This window comes from Corvus brachyrhynchos, unplaced genomic scaffold, assembly GCF_000691975.1.
Source record: "Corvus brachyrhynchos isolate BGI_N302 unplaced genomic scaffold, ASM69197v1 scaffold309, whole genome shotgun sequence".
In the NCBI taxonomy this organism is placed as follows: domain Eukaryota; kingdom Metazoa; phylum Chordata; class Aves; order Passeriformes; family Corvidae; genus Corvus; species Corvus brachyrhynchos.
Window position 1 is genome coordinate 1,021,345 of NW_008240227.1, and position 22,824 is coordinate 1,044,168.

General features: G+C 40.9%; 1 protein-coding gene across 4 annotated transcripts in view; it reads left to right on the forward strand.

Annotated features, from left to right (window-relative positions):
• Positions 1 to 12,243, forward strand: part of PEAK1 (pseudopodium enriched atypical kinase 1) — a 108,046-nt gene extending 95,803 nt beyond the window's left edge. For all 4 annotated transcript variants that reach the window (XM_017745154.1, XM_017745157.1, XM_017745155.1 and 1 more), the window contains one exon: positions 4,933 to 12,243. In XM_017745154.1, the coding sequence (XP_017600643.1) occupies positions 4,933 to 6,087 (1,155 nt within the window). In that variant the 3' untranslated portion in view covers positions 6,088 to 12,243. The remainder of the gene's footprint in view (positions 1 to 4,932) is intronic.
• The last annotated feature ends 10,581 nt before the right edge of the window (positions 12,244 to 22,824 follow it).

Consider the following 22,824-nt stretch of genomic DNA (forward strand, 5'->3'; position numbering starts at 1 on the left):
TAAGCTATGGGACTCATAAAGGAAAAAGAAAAGCTAATGCAGAACATTTTGTAGAAGCTCTGAAATGTTCAAATCTTGCTTCTTGCGCTGGGAGCACTGAGGAAAATTGAAATGGCAGGATATAAAGAAACCTGTCCTGTCCCTGTAAACGTGACAGACGTTTAGTTCCTGCATTAAAGATACATGATGACAGTGCGTTCCAGTGAAAAGGAAGATGGATACATTGCATTCCTTCCTGCTTGTACTCTCCTTTTTTCTCATTGCTTTATTGCATCATATGGAAGGGCTTTTCACCAACATTGCTTCATCTTTTGAATAACCAGCTCTTTATCAGCTCATGAAATAAGGCTGGCCTTATCAACACCTTCCTTTCAGCTGTTATCACATACCATATCTTCATAGCTCAGCTGGATGTATTTCATTAAAGCAAATGGTAAATGACTGATTGATCCTACTTTTTGTGTTAGTGTTTTAGTCAAAGTTTTTTCACCTTTTCTTCCTGTGCCAAAAAATAGGCATTCAACATACTCTATATGTAAAAGGCAACAGGATTTCCATATTTTTGAGTAGATGACTGGAACAGACAAAAGCTTTAAAAATGCGAAGGAAACTAGGCTGTATCTTTTCTCCCAGCTTTGACACAGAATTAACCACCACAAGCAGAAAAGCAGTTCTGTGTGTACTCCTTTAGCAATTCATCACCAGCAGTTGAAAGTACTTGCTAGGAAGGCCAACAAATTTCACCATTTGTTCCCTAAATTTTTTCAAATCTAAATACTGAGTTTAGTCACATAACTTAGACTCTAACTCAAACCATTTTGAAAGTTTTAAATCTTGGTCATTCAGATGATAGTTTTAGGTGATAGTGGAATTATTCCAGGACAAAATGCTTGGTTGAGAATTATTACCCATTGGTGGTATTGGACACCAGCATTCACTACGCTGTTGCAAAATGGTAGTATGGAGTAGAGTCCTGAGCAGAAGCTGCAATGTAAAAGAATCTGAACACTGCAATGTAAAACCCCAGGACTTACCTGAAGAGTAGCCAGACACTTACAGGGACATCAGATTACTGAAGGTCTGTCTTCTAGAAACTGTTTTATGAATTCAGGCAGGTGTCTGCTTTGTTATCACACTCTGAGTTTGGGTGCTGCCTCCAGACAGCACAGCTTTCCCTTCCTCTTGATAATTGCAGAGTGTCCAGTGTACAAATTTTAGTGTTTGTGTACTAGCAATTTAATCAGCCTGAAATAACCCAGCTGCCTCTTCCACTTCTCACTTCATGGTGTTTGTAAACAAAAAGCAAGAAGCAGAAAATACATCTCTAATCAGATCTCAGCTCTCTTGTCTTTGTAGATATTGAATTCAGGTTCATGTACCCATCTACTGCTTTGTATTAAGAGAACTGGAAGTGTCCAAAAGCCATCACTATTGACCATTTGTGGGACTAGAGATCTTTTCCCTATATTGGTTAGATTCCTTAACAGCACAATAAGGAGGGAAAATCTCTTTTAATGAATGCAGTCATTTTGGTATTGGTTTTAATCATGATACTATTTAGTATTTAATGTCTGGTTTGTTGATAATTTAAATTCTGTTTTATTGATATAAAGAGAAGAGTCTGAAACAAAAAAACTGATATGGGGAAAGTTTGGCCCTGGTGTGGCTTCATACTTTAGAATGGACACTGCTCTGAATGTTTTCAAGAACACATGGACTTAATAATGTAACTTGTTCTTCCTGTGAAGTGTTCCAAGGATCTTTATATACAAAGCTCTGTTCTGCTGGATGCTGGAGAGGTCTCCGCTGGAATACTGTATTCATTATAGGGTACCAGTCTTCAGAAAGATGTAATACATAGGGAGAATCCAAAAAAGAGCAACAGAAATCAGAGGATTAGGAATAAAGATAGGAGAAGTAAGGGCTGGGTATTTTCAAAATTAAAACAAAGAAGGTGGGAAAAGTTAATGTTTTCCCCAGTTGTAAAGGTATAATGTTCAAGGATGAGAATCAGGAATCAATTTTTAGCCAATCAGCAAGGAGAAGTCACTTTAATTTTAAGTAAAATTTACTTAGGATTGAATAGTGGGAAGAAAGACAAAGAAGACAGAGCAGCATAACTGTTTTGGGATGGGTTTAGTAGGCTGGAGGGGCGGTTCTCAGGGATGGCCAAACAGATGAGATTGGCCTTGCAGGCCAGTGCCACTGGCTCAGGAAAAACATCCTCTGCACCAACAGCTGGATGCCTCTGGGTGCAGATGTGCATGGCCAGTCATTTCTAAATTAGAAGGAAGCATTACCACATCCACAGAGCATGGATGAAAGTGTGCTTCTGTACTCTCACAATTCTGGGATTGGCCATGCTTTCTAAAATGAGGGAACCAAAGCTCATTTTGAGAGGTACAGATCCTATCTCCAATTTTAACTGAAATGCCAGTAGTCAATTTGAGAACATTGTCTGAAGTAAGTAGGAAAAAGAGGCTGCCTAGGGCTAAAATTAGAAACAAGGAAAAAGTCTTGATTCCTTTGCTTTTCTTTTTCTGTTGGCAAGGAGAAATCCTTTTCATAAACCTTTTAAAAAGCCTTATATTTACCAAACTGAGAAGTGTATATTGTTTTCAGAGCACATACTTTGTGGATTATATATTCCTAATAGAATATCAGTTTTAGCTGACTGGTGGCACTAGAAATCCTCTGTGGATGAAGAAATAGAGTGCGGTAGCTAAGGCCAAGTGTGGTTCTCAACATTTTTTATCAACAAGTAAACTTGACTTTAATTTTAAACTCTTTCAGAATAAGGCTTGGAGTTTTTTTTATTAGGTCACTTAAGTATTTTTAAAACTAAAGGCTGAATTATAACATGCTGAACCTTTTCTACAGTTGGAATTGAATATTCCCATGGCTGGCTGTGCAAGAAAAAGGCCATGGACTTGAAGGGCGTAGAAGATGGAACAATTTTGTTTTCCTTAATAGCTCTTTGCCCAGTCAGATTTGATACACACACCATGTGTGTACATTCAACACATATATATGGCTCTGTCTGTATAGCTTTTCTAGTTCTGTCTTCTGTGCAGTACTAAGTATTTAATCAATCTGGGGACTTTAGTCTCAAAGACAATCAGCTGGCATTTTCTTTTCCTATATAATTCAAAGGTTATTGCCATATTTTTGCTGTCTTTGTTTAAATTTCTATAACACTTGAGAGAAGGGAACAGGGGGCAACATGTTCCATTGAGAACTCACTTCACCTCTAACAGGGTGAAATACATTTGAAAATTTAAATAAGCAAGAGCCACTGTATAAACCAGGTAAGGATCAACATTCCTCTCATAAATAAAATTGACTAGAAAATGCATTTTTCAAATCTGTTTTGCATGTTCATGGCAGTTTTAAACAGGCAGTTTTAGTGTACGTAATGGGTAGGGAAGTGTAAATGGTTGTGAAGTATGGAAATATGCACAGTCTCAAAGACAAGAGGACAATGAAAATGTTGGTACAACTTTTCTCTGAATTCCTGTGGTTATCTGACAATGCACTTTCCTGATGAACTGTCATGAAAGATTAAATCCCCCATTCAATTATATGTTTCTTAACCACAGAAGCATGTAAAATATGAAAAATTTGTGTGTGTGCATTAGTGGAAGGTAGGTTTATAGCTTACCTGCAGAAGTTCTGAGAAGGGGAAAAATGAGAAACAGGAAGAAAAGTCACCTATTGCTTACACTTAGGGCTAGGATGAGATCTGGGTTTCTTGGTGGTGGTGACTGTGTATAACAAGTGCTGACTTGTACTAACCTTAGTTATCTGGCTTTCCTTGATTTCAGAGATGAGCTAAGGAAAGCTGTAACTTCATCTGGAGAGAGATGTCTTCCTCTCTTTTCTTCTCTGAGCTTTGCACTTAAGACCTGTTGGTGCATTACAGCAAGTGAATATTTAGACTCTAACCATGTAAATGATTAAAACATACACTTAACCTTACATGCTTTGAATGATCTCTCTGAATTTAGTAGAACTAAGGTTAATATGCAAAGGTCAACACAGCTGTGCCTTTTTTAATTTTAGTCAGTAAATGCCTTAGAAAAAGAGGCCCTAATAGGGCTTGTCCAGTGACTTTTGTCAGGGGTTGGAGCTGCCAGTTGTTATGGCAGTGCAAACAATTAATAAGGATAATTACTATGTTGATAATGTATATATCAATAAGATATTTCTGGACATAAATACAGCTTTATGTGGCAAAAAACCAAACCATATGCTTTGGATCTTGACAAATGGTTGAAAGTAATTAAGGTACCATGTTCTAATGATTGTCCATTCATCACCTGAGCCAAGTTCTGCCTAGCAGCAGCCTGTGCTATGCATACATACACCCCTTGCTGCAGACACACTGCTGCAGCTCATGGATTTCAGTTTCCAGTTACAGTGGGCAAGGAGCAAACATCAGCCACCTAACTGACAGGGGTTGTTATGCCATGCTTACTCAGCCATGTGCAAGCATTTGGTCAAATACTTCATGCATATTTCTTTGTATCCCCTATTGCTATTGATTATTTTTATCTTGTTCAAGCTTCACACAAAGCTGAGAGAACTTCCAATAAAATGATATGGATAAACAAGTAACTGTAAATAAGCTTTGCTGTCCATTTACCATATATCAGCTGCTGTTCTGATTAAAAAACAGAATTGTATTTTCCATTGGATCATCTATGCAGAGGGAGAGATGCCCACATGTATTGCTCTGCAGTTGCTTACTAGCCAGTGAAAACTGTTTGGGTGCCTTAAGATAGTCTGCCAAGGTAAGTTCATTAAAAAAATGTTCATTCAAGTGTTTAGGCCTAGACTGTAGATCCCATCAACAAAGTACATATTAAAAAAAGTATCTAGAATTTGGAAATTTAAGAATTATGTCTTTTCTGTTTATTTTTTTCCCCCCAGATTTGCAAGAGCAAGGCTAAGGAATCCCAGCAGTATTATCACAGCCTGTCTATCCGGCAGAGCCTGGCTATCAACTTCAACATCCAACAAGACTGTGGCCATTTCCTTGCTGAAGTGCCAGTTCGTCTCCTTCCATGGGAGGATGACGACACACCAGATGTAGAAGAAGAGCGGGAAGAAGAGGAGAAAGAACCTGAGCAGAAGAACAGAGACACTGCTTCTACCACAGAGGCCTCCCATAAAGACAGCTCCAGCAGCCAGGGCACCATCAGCAAGCCCCGCAGCCGCGTGGTGGTGATCACACGGGAGGTCCCGCACCTGACAGTGGCCGACTTTGTGCGCGAGTCCGCACCCCGCCACACCAAGAGCCCCGACCTGTATGAGAGACAGGTGTGTCTGCTCCTCTTACAGCTGTGCCTGGGCCTCGAGCACCTGAAACCCTATCACATCACACACTGTGACCTGCGCTTAGAGAACCTGCTGCTGGTTCACTCCAGAGCGGGAGGCAGCCCCCTGAGCCCCGAGGCCACAGAACCCAGCCCCAACACTGCCTGCCCAGCCAGATTAATAGTGAGCAACTTCTCCCAGGCCAAGCAGAAGAGTCATATGGTGGATCCTGAGGTCCTACGGGATCAGTCCCGCCTGGCTCCAGAAATCATCACTGCAACACAGTACAAGAAGTGTGATGAGTTCCAGACTGGCATCCTCATCTATGAAATGCTGCACTTACCCAACCCCTTTGATGAGAATCCAGAGCTGAAAGAGAAGGAGTACACTTGTGCTGATCTCCCCAAGATTCCTTGCCGTTCCCTCTACTCTCAAGGGCTTCAACAACTTGCCAGCTGCCTGCTGAATCCCAATCCTTCAGAGAGGATCTTGATATCAGAAGCCAAAGGAATCCTTCAGTGTTTGCTTTGGGGTCCGCGTGAGGATTTGTTCCATGCTCTAAGTACATCTTCCAACCCCTCACGGAGAGATGCTATACTTCAGAACTGGCTTGATATAAAAAGGACGCTGCTGATGATCAAGTTTGCAGAGAAGTCCTTGGAGAGGGACTGTGGAATTATTCTGGAAGACTGGCTTTGTTGTCAATATCTGGCTTTTGCCACTACAGACTCACTTCATCGCATTGTGAGACTCATGAAGCAGCACTAGTTGTAGAGCCTGTTGCTTTTCATGAAGCATCCCCACCTCTGCCCCAGCCCTCATTCCAGCCTGCACTAGGGCTCACGCTTTGTACAATTGTTACAAAACAGCCTAGATATCAAAGCCAGCAACTCTGAGCAAATAGGTTCTAATTGGAAAATTTCATCCTGTACCAAGCATGACAGAAACTTTACTTTTTTGCCAGGCCTGCTAGAGATTGATCTCGTACACATGACTGCATTTGGATCAGACAGTATGTAACTCGATTCATATCTGGCTGAAAAGGAGAGCAAACTTTGATACCACTATTTCTACCACTGCAGTAAACAAATTGCCCTCCTCTTCTGGGTAGCTTCTGTCATTTCCTATGTAGCATTGGTAGTGAATAGCAGTGACGATAAGCAGAGACAGATTAGCGGCAAATGTGAGATGAATGATCCACCATGCCACAAAACACTCATTTGCTTTCACTCCACATACCACGCATTTCCTCTCAGCATAGTCAGTCCCCCACAAGCAGGCTGTGCTCCTCTTTCCTTTGGTCTCAACTAAACAGGTTCTGATCTTTCTCTTACACTTTACACCATCTGTACTTTCCCACATCCCAAGATGTGGTTTCCTCTTCCCTCCTCCTCTGCCTCACTGCCTACCCATATCCTTTCTAACCATGGATCCATGATTTCATCAATGCTGCCTTAATCAGACCATTACCCTTAGCTTGAGACTGGTGCATTAAAAAGCAGAATATGCACACTTTGTCTATCCTATTTCCTAGGCAACTTTCACCAGTCTGAACTGTTGATGTACTGTAGCCATAACCACATTTATGCAAGAAAATACAACACATGGTGGGCCATTGACATTCCCCTTCCATCACAAAAAGCACTAAAGCCTGACTTGAAATGGATAGGATGTACATAACCCTCTCTGACAATCACTGCTATGAATCAGGGATGAAAATAAAAGCCACCTCTTCTGTTTTGTTTTGGTCTGCTATTGTCACTTGTGCCATACTGCAAAGTGAGACTGAAATTGGCTCTGCAGGTTTGTTGGCAGGAGATGGAAATGTTTAGCGCTTGTCTGTGTCTAGATAACAGGCAACATGGAGACACTTTTACTGCAGACACAGTTCTCTGAACGGTAGAAACAAGGGGGGAAAAACACTTTATTTAATTACTGAGGGAGCTGTGAAGTTTGGCATTCATGACCAACAGCATCATGATCCACATTTCCTGCAGCAGTGCTTGGCTGCCCATCTCTTGTCTGTTGTAACCAGTGTTTTCTAATGTTGCTGTAGACAACACCCTAAAAATGGAATGTTGTCAGAAGAGCTCAAAGAGCATAACAGACAGAGTTTTGGACTAGAGCAGGAATTAGTGAGGATTGAAGAGTCAGAATTCTTAAAAACTCAACTTGAAAGAGCTTTTTCACTTTTAGAGGGCACTGCTGACTTCCTTCCATGCCCTAACAGCTGCTTCCCATGGAACCTCTGTACAGACAATATCTTTGCTCAGTATTGCTAGGCTAGGAGTTATTTCCTGAGTTGCTCTGAAGAATGGATCTGGATGCAGGGGAAAAAGCGATTCCGAATATTCTAACCCGGGTGATGGAAAGCAGACAGCCCTAGTTATGAGCCTGTGCTTCTCTCCTATGGATCTATGTGCAATTCTTGTATTATTTTTTAAAGCTGTACATTACAGTGTTCACTTTACACACCAGCCTTTACCCGATGCTAGATCTGCAGTACCTTCCTTTACTTTCCTGGCACATAAATGCACAGATATCCATGTGTTCTTTTTATGGATTGATGTTTCATTTTAATTGTTAAAACTGTGAGGAATCAATTCAGCCTTGAAACAAATAGCCACTTTATACAGCATATGCATTCTTGGACCAGATGCATGGAAACTGAACAAACAGTCCTGCAGGCTTAAAGTCAGTGAAAGTAGCTCTGGATCCGCGGCCTACATCAAGGGGTTGACATGTCTGCATTATTCTTCTCTGGCACCTCTCAGAGCTAAGCTGAATAGCGTGTGGAAGCCTACATCGATTGTGCCGTAGTATAGACTGTCTTTGTGACCTTTCTAAAGATTTTTTTTGAACTTCTGATGATTATTCTTTTGTTTGATTCACCTGTATCAGTGAAGGATCAGGCAAGGATAAGGATAATATATTTCAATGTGATATGTATATTTTTCTTTCTCTTTCTGGCAAAAAGGTTAGGATGGTGGCATTGATGCAGAAAAACAGGACAGTGCATTAAAAGCCCAAGTGCAATGTATGTAGTTGAAGTATACTTCCACTACATCAGAAAAGAAAGTTTCTACACTACTGCTGAGCAGCTCATAGAAGATCCTTTACAATCTCCTGTTCAGTGCAGCCCTGCTTTATCTGGACACAGGAGGGCAATGCTCCCATAGTTCACATACACCGAGCATGGCAAGTCACTCGTGTACTACCTACTAGCTATTAGTGACAGTGTGCTGAGCTGCGAGTAGGGCTTCTTGTTCTCTATGGTCTGGTTTTGTGTTCGCTCTGTAGTGTGTGTGCACCTGACTTCTCAGCTAACTCATATAGGCATAGGAGTAACTCTTGGACCACTTGTCATTGCAGTGGGGTGATCCCTTGAAGCCTCTGGGTGTTCCCGTGTTTACGGACACGTGTTCCCAGTGTCGCTTTGATGTCAACACGCACATGCAAAGTTGGATTTTGAATGTTGTACAACTGTACGTATTAATGCAGCTGGTCCGACGCCTTTGTATCTCTAGCTATCTAATTTCAGTTTGTATCTTTTGTGATGAACCAATACTCATTCTAGCTCTGCAGTATAATCAAGCATGGATAGGTGTTCACTACCAACCTCTTTCTTGTGCAGCACTGGGTAAACTTTAGCAATTTGTAATGTTGTGTGGTTTTTTTCTTTAAAAAAAAAAGAATGGTCAATGTAGTCGAACCTGATCTGGCCTGAGCTCTTCCTTGAGGAGCTTGAGACTGACTTTGCAGATCTGCCCATAACTGATAATTGCAACTGTGTTTGTGGTGGTTCTCCATCCTGGCACCAGATTGTGCCACGTAAATACACAAGAATGTATGCATTAAACTGATTGTAAACAAATCCTAAGAATGCTACAGCATAATTGCTAAGCAAAAGGAAAAAAACCCGCTCTGTTTGTAACAGGATCCTGTGTATGGCAGGAACAAAACCCCTGGCTGTGCATGTTAGAACTTACTTGAATATGTGCACAGATCTTGAATTTTTTTTTTAGCAATGTCGCACTTTCAGTTGAGCTCAAGAAATAGGAAGAGCTGCAAATCTAAGATAACAGTATTGACTGTAAATATATATTTTTCTATTAATAAAAGCTGTCATTCAAATATTTTTAACATGAACTCTAAAGATTTTTCCAGTGGAAACTATTTCTGGAAAAATCAAATGCTTGTTTGAAGAATTATGATGAGTGGTTTCTGATCCTTTTAGAGCCATTAAAACCCTCTCTAATATCACAGAGGGAGCACAGTGATTGGATTCACAATGTTTAGTGCCTTGTCAAAAACCTGAAATGTAGCTGGTCAGTTGGTGGAAATCTTATTCTTTTCATAACAGCCCTAGAAATAATACTGCCCACGTAAAGATGCAAAAGACTTTACAAAATTAAATGCTGTACTTTATATGATACTGGGTTGATCTATTCCATAAGATTTGTGTGAATGGATTCCTTTAAGTTGCTTGTAGTACAGCATAAACCTGAAGTAACAAAATTGTGGGCTTTCAAATTTGGGAGAGTAATAGTGGATAACAAGTCAGTTGTTCCAGACTGACCAGGCATCAGGAGAAGCCTATTGCTCTGACAATCTGCTGCAGACACTCCACACTGGGGAGGGGAGGGATTGTGTTAGTCTGGGAGAAGCGCGGAGGGTAAAATGTGCTGCTCCTGCTGTAGGTGGTGGAGGTGCTGCACACCACCTTTGGTCTGTTGTGAGAAATGCAAACCTCTGGTAAAACAGGAGTGCTAAAAGAACTACTCCTGAGATGGTATGGAAAGTGGGTTAGTTTTGTATTTCTTAAATGGGAATTACTTTTTACTAATTATCTGTCAAACCTCAGATCTGATCCAGTCAATATGCATAACCAGGTGAATATAAAGAGACTCTACTAGTGAAAGCTTGCCTACAAATTTTTAGGAATGAGAGAATCCAGAATTTTCTTCTGGAGTCCCTGGAATGTCCCAATATAGAAGCCTGGTCTCATTTCAGTATTCAGACATGATGAAATCAGTAACTCCAGCCAGGATACCATGTTGCTGCCCCACAGACATGAGTGCAGGTAGCATTTACAAAATGTTCCACCTTAAATCTTTTATGGTCCACACATCCCACCCACAAGGTATGAATGGATGATCTTGACATGTTAACACAAGAGAATTCCCATGTGTTATAGAGAAAAATGTATTATTTAAGTAAATTATGTGTGTTAGGGTTCAGCTACTTGCAGAATTTATTCAGCAGCTTCACACTGTAGGTCCTTAATTTTAACATGTATTTGCTGCTGAAATAAAATGTACCTGTTTCTTAATTCTTGTGCTGAGATTCCCCATCTAAATTAATTTTTATTGTTTGTAATAACAAATCCATATGTAAATATAAATTAAATAGTCCTGTTTTTATTTAAATCAATTTTAAGTTTTCTGAGGGATACAATAGAAACTGAGTCAGACCTTTTAATGCACTTTCTTTTCCCCCTTTCTCCAAATTGGCTGTTTCTCAGTACAAACTGTACTTGACTGCATGGCTAGACCATCAGCTTTATTCTGATTTTTGGAAGTGGTGTTGATTCTCCTAAAACTCCTGTAAAACCTAGAGCACAATCAGAGCCCTTCAGCCAGCGCAGAGCGAGATGTGATTATCATTTAGTTATGCAGTAAGATAACATCAGAGAAGTACAGCATAGAATCTTAAATACCTCTATAAAAATACACCTGTGGAAATATTCTGTAAACAATCATGTGGATTACAAAGACTTCAAGAGAAGAATACACAAAAAATACTTTTCAAAACACTGGGGAGAAATTTCTTTAAGGCACCCTCAACTCCGAAAGAAGGAGCAAGTCTTTTTCCCTGCTGTGTTGCAGAGAATTTCTAGTAGACATTTGTATGGATTTTTTCATTCACCTGGATGCAGTATTAGAAGGATGGTGATTTTGAGTAGGTGTAGAATGTAATTTAAATAATTTCCTGTAAGTCTCCTTGCATTGGTGCTCCACTGAGCATTTACCTGGAAACCACAGAATGCTTTCAGATCAAGCAGAGTTGCCAGTGAGAAATGAAATACTCAACTTACCTGTACATAAGCATTTTACCACTCTGCAGAATTTGAGAATTTGGTTTGTACTTCAGACTATAAAGATTTTTTTTTCCATAAATCCAAGGGGAAGATTTCAGGGATTTAGAAGAGGTTGGAGCTTTTTTAATATGGAAGAAATATTTGTTCATAAATATATATATATATATATACATACATATATATATGAGTGCATGTGGGCATGTTTTTATATATATATGTATGTATATTAATTTTTTCTCCCAAAAGTATTCTTTGCCCCTTTTTGCTTGAAAATATATATATTATATATTGTATATATAATATATATTTAAGAGTGTGTAAATTTTAATATATTAATTTCATAAATAACACCTCTTCAAAAACGACTCAAAACTTCTGTTTCCTTGTCCTTTGGATTGTTGGTATTAGAAGGTTTTGCGGTTGAAATCCTTGGGTTTTTTTCTTTTAAAACTTAATTATGCTGAGCATTTAAGAATATGTTCTTGTTTTTAATAAAAGGGGGAAATTTATTTTTTAATTAGGGATTCCAAAATCAGTGGACTTTTATAAATGGGATTTCTTTAAATGCCTTGAATAAGGGAATTTTTTTTTTTTCAGTTCCATTCTTGTGGGTAATTTGTATTTGGAATTCCTGGTTGCATTGCTTTATCTGGTGCTTCATATTGATATTTACACATTTTTATATAAATAAGTATATAAACTTCAAGCCTTCCTTTGTGATCAGGGGCAGTTACACTCTGGTTTGCTGTGGTACTTTGCTGTGTACTCTGTGGCATTCATGTTACTGTGTAAATAAAACTAGTTTTATTACACTCAAAATCAAACTTGCAGTTACCTAATTTTTCTCCCTTCCTAGGTAATTAGACAAAAACATGTATTTCTGAGGCAAATGCATGTGGCAAGTGCAGCAAAAGATTTTATTCCAAGAACAGCTGGGTTTGCAGCAGCAGTGCATGTGCACACTTGGTCAAGGAGGCTGCCACCGCAGTGGCCGGGCATCCCAGCCGCAGGAATTGCCAGTGCTCCAGACACTGCCCCACCTCCCACCTCTGCATTTTCCCCAGAAGCCTCACTATGGCTGGTATTATTTCAGCTCCATCTGGACAAGTGGCAGCAGCAGCCCAAAAATAAACCGGCCACCAGTGGCTGCTGTTGATTGAACCAGTGTCTTGTAAGGCCTGCTTGGAGAGAAGTGACTTGGCATGTTAATGACAACCGCCACGCTAGGGACAACCCTTGGCATGTAAGGAGCTGAGCCAAAGTTAGAAATTTCCCTAGTGTGGACAGGGCTTAAATGACCTGCTGTGAAGGAATAAAATTACTCTTAAGTCAAATTTTTACATGCAGTGACAAAGCAGGAGGATGCCTCCAAGGCAGTTGTCTGCAGTGGAATTCATTGCGTCTGATCCGTTACCTTGAAGCATCCAACCTGATGGAGGGTCTGTGGAAAACAGATGGGATAATATGCATCTTCTGCAATCGTGCAGACACACTTCAGTGGCACTGAGATCAAACAGCTCAATTTTGTACCCAAATTTGACAGGCAGCAATGGTAGCTGCAGATGCTAATTTATTAGCATAGAACAGATGACACCATGTACGTCGGAGCAGCGCCGTGCTTCTGCATGACAATCACACTGCTCACAGATACTCTTGAAAGAAAAAATAAAAACAACCCAAAAAAACAGCCTGCAGGCTCTATTCTACCCACAGTCACAGTGGCTTTGCACAGGTATGTCATCAGTTTCAATGATCAGAATTAGTTAAAGTGTAACTACTACCGGCCCTACACATTTATTCCTTAGACACTGTTTGAAAGCCTTTCAAAAACAGTTTAAGTTATTGTCCTCATCCCTTTGAAAAATACAAAGCTAGCTGACTCCAAAGGTGTCAGTAAATACACAACACATTTAACAGCCTGACAGATACTTTGGCTTTGCCAGAGTAATCCCTGTTCACTTCAACGAAGTGCCATGGACTTAAGCTAAACAGAGTTCGATTATGCCATTTGTCAGTGGCAATCACTCTGCAGGGAAAAGATATGCAAAAACAAACTGAACCCTTGTCAAGACATGATAATTATACTAGTTTAACTAAAATCTGTTTGAAATTAATTTAGTTCTAGTGCAAACTCTCTTGTGGGTATCCTTAAGTGGTCGCAGTCTGGCATTCTCATTTCAGCTTGTGCCAGACATGAACACAAGTGGAACAGATGCCTGGTTTCGGTTGATGCAAAAATGTCTGTATCAGATTTTTCACCAACTCAGAAATTCACCCAATAGTAAAGCTATGTTCTACATGATAAACCGTTCTTTTGTAGAACACATCCCTGCATCACTTGAGCTCTGCAGGCTGCTGCTTTTGCCCCAGTTAATGAGGTTCTGTGGTGCCCCACAGGAATCACACCATCCTCCTTACCCAGAGGTGCTTCTAACCAGCCTCAGATGGAAGTGGTTCCCAAGGCAAACTGCTCAAATGAAATATTTGCCACAACCTACTCTGCAGAGAGAGGCTGTAGTTTCAATTCTGAGCTAAGACTTGTAGCTCTGTGGAGAAAGATACACTTTAAAGTGCTAGTGCAATCTACTGCACTTCCCTTGGTGCTGCTGCTGTCTCAGGAGGCAGCACTAGAGCCTAGTGCTTAGCCCACCCCCATGTAAGATGGGTGCAGGCTTCTTGCCATCAGTTCAGTGCTTTCAAATGAGTGGCAGACACCAGGGGAGTCACTGGGAGAACAGCTTGGAGGCTCTGAGGCAGATTTGCTTATATAAAATCAGAGAGCTCAAAATAATAGCTATTGAAGGTGCATTTTCTATTACATCTCCTGTTCTCACCCTTTGTTTTGCTGTCATTAGGGTGTTATTTTTTGTTACATCACAGCTGGCAGACTCAGGACATGCACAGAAGGAAGCACTGGAAGTAACAGACAATAATGTAAGGTAAAATCACAAAACTCTATTTCTTATCCTCCAAAAAGAGAAGGAATGGGAATAGGGAGGCTTATTGCTAAGGTATTTACCTTTGTCTGCTCTTTTTGGTACCAGCCAGGAGCCCTAGTACAACCAATCCATAGAAAACTCCTTTCTCCAGCTGCCAGGTGCTGGGAGGAGCCCATACTCCCCTGCACAGCACAGTGCTGCCACTGAGAGACAGGATAGCCCCAGGGACAGTACCTGTGTGCACCGGGGCTGGGGGCAGTTACAGATTTCATGTCAGATGCCAGGTTTTGCCTGATTTCATTGGAGTCTTAATGGTCCAGATAAACTGCAGTGAATAGCAGATTAACCTTAAAAAACATGAAATCCCTGCAGTTTATCTGTAAGAAGCAAGCAATTAACTTTGCACCTCTCCAAAGTGGAGAAGGACATAAATGTTCTTCTAAAGAAAATGAAGAATTAAATCAAGGTAATAAAATTCTCCTGCTTCCTACATGGGCACTAAATTTGAATCAAGTTACTGTTGGAAATGGGCCAGTAGTCCACCACTGTACAACCACCACCGCAATGATGAAAAGAAAAGGAACTTCCCATAACCTGTGAGCCAGTCACGCAGCTTCTCTTGGCCAGGGAAGAAAGTCTCCTTCAAAACTTTTTTCTATTTATATTACTGGGGAAAAAAGTTTTATGTTCTGCCATATTAATATTTCATCTTATGTGTTTGTGTTTGTACAGGAGTTATTGCTAAAGCTGCAATCACAGGACACCAGGGTGTGCTTCAGCTTCAAACAAGAAGGTGCAACAGGAAGTCAGATGATGTTGTGGGATACTACATGACAAATGTTTTTAATGGCGTTAGTTACAAATGTTTTAATACCATCCAGAGCTTCACCATCCCTGGCTCTTTTGCAGCAATGGATTGTTCAAATCATTTCCCTGTGGATGAAGCATTTCTCCCTGTATCGTCCCCTTGGAGTCTCAACATCTCCTTCTGTAGGAACTGCAGCACACAGCCCTGCTCTCTTCCCTGCTGTGAGCAAGACCTTTTTTCTTGGAGGTTTTTGAGGTGATTCGGCTCAGGCTGAGGGGCTAGGAGTAAGGGTGTCAGCATTCTGTAGAAATGGCAGAATGTATTTCATCTGCAGCCCATCAGCACCCTATTTGCTTGTCCTGGGCAGACATGTCCATGCCTAGAGTCTTGACTTTTGAAAATTCTGGATGTTCACATAAGAATATTTAGTTTATTTTTTTTACTAGGATATAGTCTGTGTTCATCCAACTCAACATTCCCTTTGGTATTTTTGTCTGGTTTTTTTTTTCAAATAATTCAAATCCATCTGGAGTCTTTTACAACTTTCTGCAATTTATGCTAATCTTGAACAGATTTCACTTTGTGATTAATCACTTCTTCCTGCAAATCAGCAATCGGAAACACTGAGCTAAGACTAGTTCTTAGGCACAGTTGTCTGTCTTCCCTAAAGAATTTGTACTTGTTACATTGGTTTTGTTCTCTATTCACAATTAAAAGGGTTTTCTTTTTCTTCACTCACCAGAAGTACCATGAAAATACAGTGCAAGTTTTGTGCTGGTCCCAAAGCACTTTACAAGAAGAGATTAGTTGCTACGCTACAGATCCAGGAACTGATGGACAGCATGGCAAAGGAATATATAAAAAAGACACAGCAAGCCATTTGGGGGGAATAGTATGCAGGAATCCAGGGCCTATTCAACTAAACCATCTCCTACAGTATTTCTGTTTGCATTCTATTCACCACTGACTCACAACTATCCATCATGACTTGACAGCCTCCATCAATTAAATCTATTGCAGAATGATTTTTATAGAATTATCAATTTGTTTTGTCAATTTTAATCATGGTTGTTCAAACACAAAAGTAACAAAATTACGGTCTCAAAAGAAAGGGATTCAAAGCTATACCACTGGAGTACCAGGTGAAGCTGCTCTGACACCCATTTCAGCTTCAATATACATCTAGACTGAGACTATGGTCCTCTCTCACTTCGCCATCCTCTTCTGTCTTCCAGTGAGGTGTCAATACCTCTGGTTTGCAGACAACAACTCTGCTTTGGACCAACTTTCCCACATGGACCAGCCTAGTTCCCAGGCATTGCTGAGCAGCCTTTTTTACAAAGAGGACATTGGGAATGAGCCTCAGTAACATGAATAGGAGTCCAGTGGTCAAATGCCTTGGCACACCATCAGAAATGGATGAAATAGTCACTGCATTTCTTAACTCCCAAATCTGCTGTGTTACTATGCTGATGACTTCAAGCAGTCTCTGCTGGAAGCTTCAAAGGCCCTTGTGTGATGAGCACATCCAGTTCATACCACCCCCAGAGGAGCACGGTCCTTTCTGACATGGCATGACACCTTTCATCAGCACATCAGTGTAAAATACACTGAACAGAACTCCAGTGAACCTGGGAACTTGGGCAGAGAGTTACAGCACATTGGAAAATGCCAGTTCACTGTGTAAATCTCCCTTTTGCTATTGGGTAACTTGCAAAACAGCAAACTGTGAAGGCACTTTCTCCTGCTGTAGGCAAAAGGTGTTCTCTGTTACAGCTTGGGATTCTTCATGCTGAGCTGCATGCCCTTCTAACACTGCTGCACTGGAAAAATGCCATCTGCTAATGGGCTCCATTCAGCCTGATCACTCAGGCATCAGGAGCAGGGAGAGGGGTAGGCAGGTGGAAAATAACAGTCCAAGTCTCCTTTGGAACTACTGGCTTACTAGAAGGGCTGTCATTACAGCAATACTGCCAATTTGACAAGAAATGATAGTGGACAACAAACTACCTGCTTCAGATGCAGATCCAAGATGGTATTTGTAAAAAAATGAGAGATGCAGCACAGTCCCCTCAAAGCAAGTCCCTGTCAGCATCTGTCAAGCACTGTCAGACCTGGCAGTCCTGCAGCTGGCAGCTCTCAGTCTCCAGAGAACTGGGGACCTTGTGACTTAAGTCAGCTGGTGATGATCAGAGAACTGGCCAGGGAGCCTGATTGGTGACTTTCCCACCAGCTGGTATGAAGCAACTGCAGAGCTGCTCCACGCTGCTCTGTGTACGACCTGGATTTAGCTGTGCATCACAAGTTTTCTTGCCAGCCCTGACAACAAGGGCTTTCCCAACATCTTTCCCATAAAAAGGCTACTGGGCAGGCAAATGGTGTCTACCTACAAAGAGAAAGAGAGGGTTGCAAATGGTGTAGCCAGAGTTCAGTGGAGCTGTGCCTGCCAAATACCACTAAGCATCCAACCTACAAATCCCATTAGTAAGTTTAAATAAGTCTAAGGGGGAAAAGATGTCAGATTTACCATAAACCTGATGCTGGAGTACTTCCCCTGCTGGGCTGAGCCTGTTGCCCATGGCTGACACCACTGGCTATGCATCTTAGAGGCTTGTACCAGTAACAATCACCAGCAAAAATAACTTTTCCATAATACTTTCTTTAATGTTGCATGCCTTTGTAAGGCTCTCTTCTCTTATCCTTCTTCTTTTTACTTTTTTCTCCTTTGATTATTTTCCAGATTTTCCCTGTTAGTTATTAACTAAATGCCAACTCACCGTGTATTTAGTAATCAGATTATCTGCTAATACCTGCCTAAAGCAGTCCCCATTGATTAAAAGAAAGAGTGGTCATTATGTTATTTTTAATACAAATTATTTAGGTCCTGAGGCCAAGATTGAATTAAAGGAGGGATCAAATTAATGAGGGATTGAATTAAATTAGAAACATCTGATTGCAGTATTTCCTACATCTCCAAATTGCCGAAGGAAGACAGTGGTATGGCTGTGAATTCATGTTATTCCATGAAAAAGTACAAACAGTTTGTTTTAACTGCATCTGAGAAGTGGGCCTTATTGTGGATATGGCTGGGTAAGTGCTCAAAATCCACAGCAATTTTGAAAGAGGATATAATGTAATAGCAAGAACATGAGCCACAAAGTCTCTGCTAATTTCTTATTTCACACAATGTAGGCCAGATTTCCAAGGCGCTCTGTTCACCCACTGCCTCCCACACACAAGTGTACGTGATCACTACGGCAGAGAGCTGCAGGCATGGGTGCACACAGTCCCTGAAAGCAAAGCCCCATGCCACGTTTTGGATGCAGGCAAATTTAATACACTCATCCAGTTATTAAGATTGCTTTTGAATAATTTTATCTTTTCCCCCCTCCCCAAAGTGTCTTAATGAGGGATATGATGTGAAAGCACTTCACTAGCTTCTAATTTGGATGCATTTATTAGTTCTAAATAGCACAGGGAATGAAGATTTCAAGCTTGCTCTCTACAGGGAGCAATCAGTGGGCTCAGGACGTTTTCTGAACTGAACTGAGCTCCTCAGTTTTAAAAGTGGTCTTTCTAATCCTACTTCTTATCCTACTAATCATCAACAATCCCATTGCTATTCCTGCCCTGAGTCTGATTTCATCACAGCAGTACTTGTGTTGCCCTGCATTTCAGTCACTTCAGTGAGACTCTAAACTGCTTGCGAGAAATGCTTTAACTGACTTGATTGATTGTTTATCTCCTGATCATAAATGCTAATTACAGAGCTGAGAAGATTGGTTTGTCTTTATTGCCATACTTCCACATAGAAATATAGAAAATTAAATTTTTTATTATTTCAATGAATTCCCTTTATACTTTGATCCAGTGAGTGCAGAGGAAAGATTATTCCTTCCAGTGTGAGAGCCTGCTTTAAAAAAGCAATAAACAAATCAAGAGAAAAAGCTTGGCAGTACCAAGTTATGACCTAATTCTATCCTTCACTGCATTTCCTCCTCTCTCCAAAACATCCAAAGTTCAAAACATCTGCCCTTATACAGAACAGTTCTCTCAAGCAGGTCACTTACAGAATAAAGGCCATAACTGCACACAACCCTCTCAAACACAAACCAGCCAGAGTGCTTCCCTGAACCATGCATGGCTGGACTCTGGAATGCTTCACATCTCTGGAAAAGGCCTTCCTTGTGGGAAATGCAGATGTGTTTTACATCAAAGACAATGACTTTTCCATGCTGATTTTAAAAATCAATTGCAATTACAGTCAGAACAAATGCCCAACTTCAGTGTGCAACTCCCTGGACTCCAGACTCAGAGAATCCCCCTGCATATGGCAGATCCCTGCACAAGGAGGCTCCATTTGGGATGGAGATGTGCATTTTGCAAAGGTGCATCTTTTGGTCTGTGGAGCTCTGAGTGTAAATTAAGAAAGCTCCACTGCAGGCCACAGAGCTAGGCTGGTTCAGGACAGCTGAGCCCTGTTTGTGGCATGCAAAGGAAAGATAGGAAAGGAGCTGCTGTAACATGTTCTTACGTGTGTGCTGTTTATCAAATGGTAAAACAGCATGATCATGAGCCTCAGAACATCTAAACTGTTTGGTAACAACTGTAAAAATTCAGAAGTTAGAAGCTCTTCATAAAAGGCAGCAGATCCCTGGCAAAGCTACCCTGTGGTGGGAGCCATAGTTGGAGGTACCGAGGTTCAGTGGTTGGACACCCTGCAACCATTTGCCTCATAAATCCACACAATTTGGTCAGGACTTGCCTTATTAGTGTGTTTCAGAGGGACTGTTATTACAGTTAGAAATTTCCAAATTCAATCTTTTGCCTCTCTTTTCACTCTGTTTTATTGTTGGGGTTTCTTTGTAACCAAGCTGAATTAATTACAGTAGTGTAGCATGTTCTCCCTATTGTTTATATATAAACACAATTTAAAGGCCTAAACTAATGTATGCCATGTCTTTCACTACAGAGAAGTTCCCAAGGGATTAAACCAACAAAAAATTAAGACTAAAATATGAGTTTTCAAATGATGAAATATGTATACCCTCAATGGTGTACAGAGCTACTTACAGGCTTCTGTATTTACAATGGGATTCACCCTTATCGAATTAAATCTCAGTACGGAGCTATATTCTAACATTCAGCAAGTCCTCTACCCTTCCAAAATATCCTCCCAGTGTCCTTGCAGGTTTCACAGCCATGCAAGTTCATCAGAAAGCAAAAGTCTTTGGACACTGTGGGAAGGAGATTTGAATGCAGTATCACTGGCAAATGTGTGATCTCTGACCCTCAACCTTCCCTTCCTGCTCAAATACATACACCTGTCTGCTTCAGCAGAACAGGTCATCAGCTAAACTGCTGGCACTTCTCTCTTTCTCACATACAACATTGACTGATTTTGTAACCAGTTCACTGTGCCAAATTATAAAAACCTGTTCTCTGAGGAATCAAAAAAAAAAAGAGCCTTAGTAGTGAATTTCATTCCTGAAGTATTTGTGTGATTACTGCTGGAGGAAGCACTTCATATGCTGTATCTAGACTCAGACACGTGATCTTTTTGCTAAGTCCATGGGTTATTCTACCGAAAAAAAGATCTATTTTTTCAATAGTAAGGTGATTCAGAAATCCACAGATGTGAGGTGATTGCCTGAGATATGTGGGATATAGAGGATTATGGGTTGAAAACATGATACTCAAGTCAAGTACCTTGAGTTTAAGATGAAATAGAACTGTACTGAAATCTACAGTACTATGGTATAATTCAGTGGAGAATTAAGCTTCAAATCTTTTTACTTGCTCTAGGCTTACAGGAAAAATAAACCTCTTGAAGTCAAATTGTTTCTGTAACAAGACTGCTCAAAATCCATGTATTCACAAATAGTTAAGGCACCCAAGAACGATGCTTACAACTGGATCATCCAGTTCATTGATATTGTGGAAGTAAACACCGACAACCAGCAGCCTCCACCACCCACACTCCACAGCCAAATGGCCAGGCAGACACATTTCTCCTGGGCTTGTTCTGTAGCAGAGTGACTGTGGCATTACCAGGGACAGCTGCGACAGAGAGGACAGACTGGAACAGTGGGCAGCAGGAGTGAAAGGCACAGACTGAGTGGATGTCTCAGCCAGGCAGGAAGAGGGGCAGCCAAGACAGGCTGGGTGCCAAACAGCCATCTCTGTACTTGCTGCCTGCTCCCAAGCCTAGGACTGTAACCAGTGAGCCTTGCCCCAGGAGCCCTTCCCGGGCAAAAGGAAAGCCTGCCTCTAAAAAGGCATGAGGAAGAGGCCACAGCACCAGCAAACAAGCCCTCCTGCTCCTCTGCACAAATAACGGTGACAACAGCCAAAGCCTGGCCACAGGGATGAAAGTACATTTGTGAGTACGTTGTATGGGGCAGGGAGAACACAAGGAGCAGCTCTGCCGGGGGATATCACTGCCCCGCTGTCTGCAATGTGGCAAGGTAAGTAAATCCCTGCCTTGGGATCCTGCTGTGCACAAGTCACCAGATGGTGCTCTACATACAGACTTGAAAGTTCTTTATCTTAATGTGGGAACTTCTATGGCCTCTGAGGAAACAACACTGTTATTTTTGTGAAAGCTTTCCTTTAAAGTTTCATTTGCATCTTACTCTTTTCATCTCAAATTGTGTTTTTGCTTAAGCTGTTTATTCAGAACAGCTTTGGTGTTGGGATTTTTGAAACAGAATTTACAGACATGAGACTTCCATCCAGGTCTGCTGAAAATATGGGGGTAATATATAAGCTGCAATAAGAAAATATTTAGTCACATAATTTTTACATCACTTCTTTTTCTTGCAATGGGAAATAAATATACACAATCTTCTGTATCACAGTGGATATGACATCATAGAAGTGCTACCATGTAAGAAAAGAAATCTTCTGAGGGTGTGGTGAGGATTAAATAGTAGGTAGAAGGCTTCTCAGATTAAAATAGCTACAGTATAGTAAAGCATTGCTATCTTCTAGAAATATAATGCCAAGTGTATCCAAACCCTACTCATCTTCCCTCTGAAATCCTATAACCATCCTGCTTCAACTAATAAGACAACACAAATACTGAGAATATGGATCCCTCTTTTTCATCACGTCCTCAAAGAGGATCAATCTCATTAAAGTATATATCAGAAGTCACATGCTATACGACTGAATATCAGGACAACAGCAATTTATTAGAGCACGGATTTGATCGTCTCCTTGAAATTTTGGGAACGGCCCAGGAGATGGCAGCAAATGGCACTCCGGGGGTAGGAGCCTCTGGGTGAGCCTGCGGGATGCTCAAACCAGCGCCGCATTACCAATTACACGGGGTTTATCTTCTACCCAGCACGAACTCAACTCATTAATTTTGTTCTTTGCGGAGCGGCAGAGAGGACAAAGCCACATAAGACTTTCACAATGTTGCACTGAATCGGTGTGTAACATTGTAAAAATATAGTAGCACTTTAAAGTAACTTGTCATTTTCATAAAATTTATAATTTCTGGAATCATTTATTTACCCTACATGAAGGCTATTAAAAATAGTTTCAGGGGGAGAGCAATTTGTTATGAAATGAAGGTCAATCTCATTAGATCACTGTAGCAGGGATCCTAATAACATCCTGGCAGAAACGAGGTATCTCATTACAGAAGT